A 5,513-nucleotide genomic window follows, 5' to 3' on the forward strand; every position below is an offset into this window, starting at 1 on the left:
TCTCTGAACCTTTTTTGGCGTAAGTTCTTACAGCTTCTGCTAGGTTAATCTGTGCATAACTAATCGCATATTCGATATTGGTGAACATTTTGTGAAAGAAAGGCTATCTACCTGTAACTATCTGTTAATGACAAAAAACATTGCCGCTTTGACTTTTCAACAACAAATTGAAGAAGAGAACTTTTTTGTTATCAAGAATTTGCGCAATTGGAAGCAAATACCGTAATATTTCTTTGCGGGCGGTTAAGTATTTCAATAGGATACTAATCAAAGATGAGACCATTTAAAAATTATTCTTATTAACAATGTTGGCATTCGATTTTTAACTGTTAATATCTTCTAGAAATTTTCGAAAAACACGTTTTCAATATTTTTCTCGTACTCTCCAAGTGAGCCCCTTCGATTGATGTTCTGTGACCGTCTTATAACCATCATAAACAAAGTTTCAGAATTCCTCCATTGCTTTTAGAAGTAGCTTGATCTGTCCAAAGGAGGTTTGTTAGAAACAGATGATGACCTCGAAGCATATTTAACTGCAATAATTCGAGCGCCTTTCAAAATTTTGTTGTGGCAAAGTCTGGTGAAGAACGTTATGGTCACTAAGACGGACTTCAAAACGTACTACAGACTTATGACTTCCATGCGTAAAAGCATTCCGAATCTTTCAAACAAAACTTAGAAAGGATACTTCGTGATGGGAAATAGGCAGAAAGTATTGCTTGTTCCTAGATGTACACCATCAAATTCTGCACAGCAATGCTCGTTTTATGCGAAATCAAAAATAAGTAAAAGCAATTATTTAAATTTTTGTTTTATTACGGTACATTAATAATATAAATTGGCAATCCATTAACTAAATATGTGAGACTGGTATTATTTACAGTGAATAATGTACAAGCCGTATATATCAATTCGTCTGCTAGCAGCGGAAATAATATAGTCACGAAAATAACTTACTACCTACTTGTAGAAATTGTACAGGAGCTTTATTTCTATATGCCCATTCGTTCTATCTACGTTAACACCAAACCACTATTACAAATTGACTTTCTGGTTTAGCATGTCTATTTTCCCACTGGTGGCAAGTAACCCCTCGTCTGATATCCACCAGGCTTTCGAGTGTTCGAATACCCTCCATTAGATTGCTGCTCATTTGGATAAGTTGTACTTGGACTTGAAGGGGAAGATTGTTGTGTTGAAGAATAAGTTCCGCCTACTTGCTGATTGCCTGAATAGACTCCTGAAGCTCCACCTCCAGAAGGGAAACTACCAGCGGACTGAGCAGTTGAATGTCCCTCACGCGGCTGTTCTCCTTTTGAATTTACTCCAGACGTCTGCAGCTCGCCTTGTTGTCGCTGATTGCTTGGATACGCTCCAGAACTGTTGGGATATCCTGCGTTGGTTTGCTGACCACGGTATCCACTTATAGGTTGCTGGCTACCAGGATATGCTTGAGAGGGTTCTGGTTGCCCACCAGGGTACCCACCGTTAGTTCCTCGCTGACTATTGGATGACGGGTTGGTCTGTTGATTTCCCGAATAACCGCTACTATTTCCATTTGTATTTACACTTGAGGAAATCGGTTTTTGTGGTCCTGAATAAGTTCCAGATTGCAAAGCTTCTTGGGGCTGTATGGGGGGCAAATATTGAGATCCCTGAGTGGGTTTACTGGAGCCTTGATATCTTCCGGGTGCGGTAGAAGAAGGGAATGCATTTTGTGTATCGCCTGCAAAGGTAGAAGGCCCTCCAAAACCCGTCGAGTGTGAGAAAGTACCATGGGGTCTATTGTTGGGATATTGTTGGCCTGATGACGGATAATTTGGAACTTGAGGTGAAGTAGAAGGTCTATGAGGAGCTTGCGGCGACGCTTGAGGGCCGTTTTGTGAAACTCCCTCTTTTTGGAAATCTGCAATATATGTTTCATTTTTATATTTACTGGATATCACTTTTTAAGAATCATACATAACTGTGGTTATATCATGAAATTATAAGTTTCTTAAAAAAAATGTTGTGGGGACAGATTTAATATATGTTATTCATATACATGATAACTTTTACATGTTTATGTGTGTATTGTGAGTTTGGAGTCTGTCAACTGCTCGACTGGTTTTATCTTGCGCGATAACGACGGTGTCGTCAGAATGTTGCACTGAGAAAACATTTTGGTTCATTCATTTTTGAGTGGTGATTGCTAAGGTAGGCCATGATCGGGTGAAAATAAGAGAGGTAATTGTCGTTGACTTGTATCTTTAGTTGTCCATCTTTGAGTAGTTGTTTAATAATATATATCATATTGTCGTAAGTCTGTATAGTTTGCACATTAAGGCATTTGTGGGACTACAGACAATTGCAGATGTACTTATGTAGCATTCGACCCATACCGGGGATCAGAAGTGAGGCATTTGATCCGTTCGCCCTTGTCTTCGTTCCGATTTCATGTCTCTTGCCACTCCTGAATTATTTGAATTAACGCCAAAACGGCTTTCTTCACCGATGATAATACGGTCATTTCAACGACTTATATGGTATCATAATATACTCTCGTATGCAGAGTGATGATGCCTATGTCTCCTCTATCTCCGTTTCGGCAATGAATAATTGGCTTCATTCTTTTTATTATATTTTTACAGCGGCAAGCACGCATTCTGGCTAGGCATGGATAACACTGTGTTGAGTTGATGTCGCTCTTTGAGTTATAACCCATCTGCTGATGTTACGGGACTACGTCGGAGAGTTACTGCGTTGGGTTGGCGCACCACGCCATTCCGTGAGCACTGGGCCAACTCTTGAAAATTCTTGAAAAATGTGTTACTACCCATGCCTAAATCAGGCAAATTTTTTTTCACAAAAATGTTAATTTTAGATGTCTTTGCCGTCATAACTACATTTGTGAATAGTTGAATAGTGAAAGTTTTTGGTGAAAGTGAATGACGGCATAACTGAATTGCCGAATGCTGAAATCGTGACTGGAGTCGCACCCCGTTCCAAGTAATAATTGAAAAAGGGTCGCGTTTCTATCATCCTATAAAATTTGGCTATTTATGTAAATGGCTTTTGGCCGGGGATCTCAGGCATGGCAAGCGGATACGTGCACTACCACACCACTGTGATCACCTTATACGATGTGACAATTTGTCGGGCTTCTAAACAGAAATTGAACGCTTGGGAAACAACATAATTACTAAATAAACATAAGAACCTACAGTTAGGAACGTTGTTTAGATAATTATAAAATGTCTTGACCATCATTGAATGCCATATGGAAGAAACTTTTGAGTGAAACAACAGGGGTATTCAAACTAAACAGAGAAACAGAGAATTGCAAACCAGTGCATCCATATATTCTGCTAATATAAAAAAAACTGGGTATAACGATAGTGCAAGTCGTACCTTGAGGTCTACTTGGGCCACCTGACGGATATCCGCCATTCCCACCCGAAGCTAGAGGCTCCTGTGAAGGATAGCTGTTTGTCTGAGTTTGTTGGCTTGAAACAGATGGTAAAGCACCGGGTCCAGTTGGTTGATATCCTCAAAGAAGAAATATAGATATTTTCATTTGAATATTTGAATTTTCCCTCAGTTGACTTACCTGGAGTCTGGAATCCGTCGGCACCAACAGGCGCTGAAGGTATTTGACTTCCTTCAGATACCTGTTGATTGATATTGGGAGGTTCAGTGCCCACAAAACCTCCACCATACCCGTCAGCACCAGATCCAGCTGGGATTCCTCCCGTTTGCTGCTGGGCTCCTGATATCGCGTGATCGTAGATGTTTGCGTTCATTTCGTAAAGAGACTGAGCAGTATTACAATCAAACTGATTCCACCATACACACACGAAGAACTGCTGATGAAAAATTGTGCCGTTTGGACAAAGAAAGTCATATGTTTTGTTGTTGGCACAAACATGGAATACCTGACATCTGGAACAACGAATTCTTATATTATTTACTGACTGGTTACCAGTTTGCAATCGGACTACCTTGCTTCTACGTCGGCATAATAACCCGGATACCGTTGTTGGTCACAACTAAACGAAGTTTGAGGGACAAAAGAGAAAATCGAATAGTCAGCATCGGGCTCTCCAGGGATGGCCGAATAATCACCCTCATTTACTTCGGAAGGCCCAGCAATACCATGCTCTCCGGTCGTATCTCCTGTACACCAGTGACAATATTAGAAAACAATTTACAATATGACTTTGCTAATATTACGGACAAATATTTTGTTTTCCAGGCCGGGAACTAGTTCTAAAGTTTGAGAATCTTTGACACACCACTTTTCTAAAAGGGCAGAAATGCGAGAATGAAGCGCCTTTTAAGATTTTTTAAAGGAAAAGTTCGGGCCTGTAAAAGAAAAGTCCTGGAGCGAAATCTTAGGTCATACTTACTAGATTATAACGTTAAAGGATCAGGAATTGGAAAGTGGGGGCTCTCTTGGCACATGTTTACCTGAACTCTGGTCCAGGCTTGCTGCACCTGCACCCGCTCCAAATGCACCTTGAGGTGTTTCCGGTCTACCATTTTGACCTGCAAAAGACCCTGAGGCTGGACTTTGGGGCCGTTGTGCTCCCGGATAACTTGACTGAGACGCATCTGTATAGCCGCTGCCTTGACCTTGCCCAGGATAGCCACTTGGATTAATTCCTTGGTTTTCAAATCTCCCTGGTTGCCGGGAAAATCCGCCCTGCTCTGGGGAATTAGGAAATATTTGTATATTGATGCTTCATTCGTCATTTACTAATTGCCCACCCTGTGGTACATTTGAGGGGTTTGCTGCAGGCCGATTCTGAACCGGAAAATTTGAGCCTGAAGGTTTTGATGCCGAAGGGTAGCCTCCATGTGCACTGGGGAAATGCTCAGGTTTCGGTCCGTTTGCTGGAAAGTTTTCAGTAGGCCCAGAGTTGGAAATACTTAGCGGTGGAAACACGCTCTGTTGGCCTTTGCTAGGACCTTCAGGAATAGCTGGTCCACTTGGTGCCCCAGCTGGAGGATAACCTGTGCCTAATTAAATATACATTCTTATCTTTCCTGGGTGTCTGGGTTTCAGTCAAAGTGTGAAGTAAACATTTTTTGAAACATTGTTTATTTCACTACGTTTCGGCGAGACAACAGCGCCATAATCAGATTAGAATTTACACAAACTACACCAATTCACAATGAAAACATGTTGTGTAAAAATTATAATTTACAGTGTTAAAACATTCATCAGCTTTTGAGGGAAAAATTCTTCCTTTTGGGAGAGCAAAACACCGGAAAAACGTACCTCATGATTGGTAAAAATCAACGACCTTTTAGGTCTTTGCATTCTTGAAAACCTTGAGTTTGTCTGAATTATTTTCTACATTTGCGAGAGTGGTATGCATGTATCGAGATAAGCAGAAATAGTTTAAATTTTTGACTAGTGTACCGGGTGTTTCTTACTTATGGCTTTATTAGGGTTTGGTAAATGTTGCTAAGGTTGTCGGTATCTGATCTGAAATTTACTGCTTTTGCATGTTTTTTTATTTGTATCA

The 5,513-nt window shown here is 40.6% G+C and overlaps 1 protein-coding gene across 1 annotated transcript in view; it reads right to left on the bottom strand.

The window, feature by feature from the left end:
* Nucleotides 1–795: 795 nt before the first annotated feature.
* LOC109534638 (glutenin, high molecular weight subunit DY10) overlaps nucleotides 796–5,513 on the bottom strand; it is a gene marked incomplete in the record, with an annotated part of 35,573 nt that continues 30,855 nt past the window's right edge. Inside the window, 6 exon segments of the mRNA XM_048668348.1 lie at nucleotides 796–1,906; nucleotides 3,391–3,528; nucleotides 3,590–3,921; nucleotides 3,981–4,155; nucleotides 4,450–4,689; nucleotides 4,750–5,001. Coding sequence (XP_048524305.1) covers nucleotides 1,065–1,906; nucleotides 3,391–3,528; nucleotides 3,590–3,921; nucleotides 3,981–4,155; nucleotides 4,450–4,689; nucleotides 4,750–5,001 — 1,979 coding nt within the window.

The sequence above is a fragment of the Dendroctonus ponderosae genome, unplaced genomic scaffold, assembly GCF_020466585.1.
Source record: "Dendroctonus ponderosae isolate FM_Combo_2020 unplaced genomic scaffold, Dpon_F_20191213v2 Dpon_F_20191213_7, whole genome shotgun sequence".
NCBI lineage: Eukaryota > Metazoa > Arthropoda > Insecta > Coleoptera > Curculionidae > Dendroctonus > Dendroctonus ponderosae.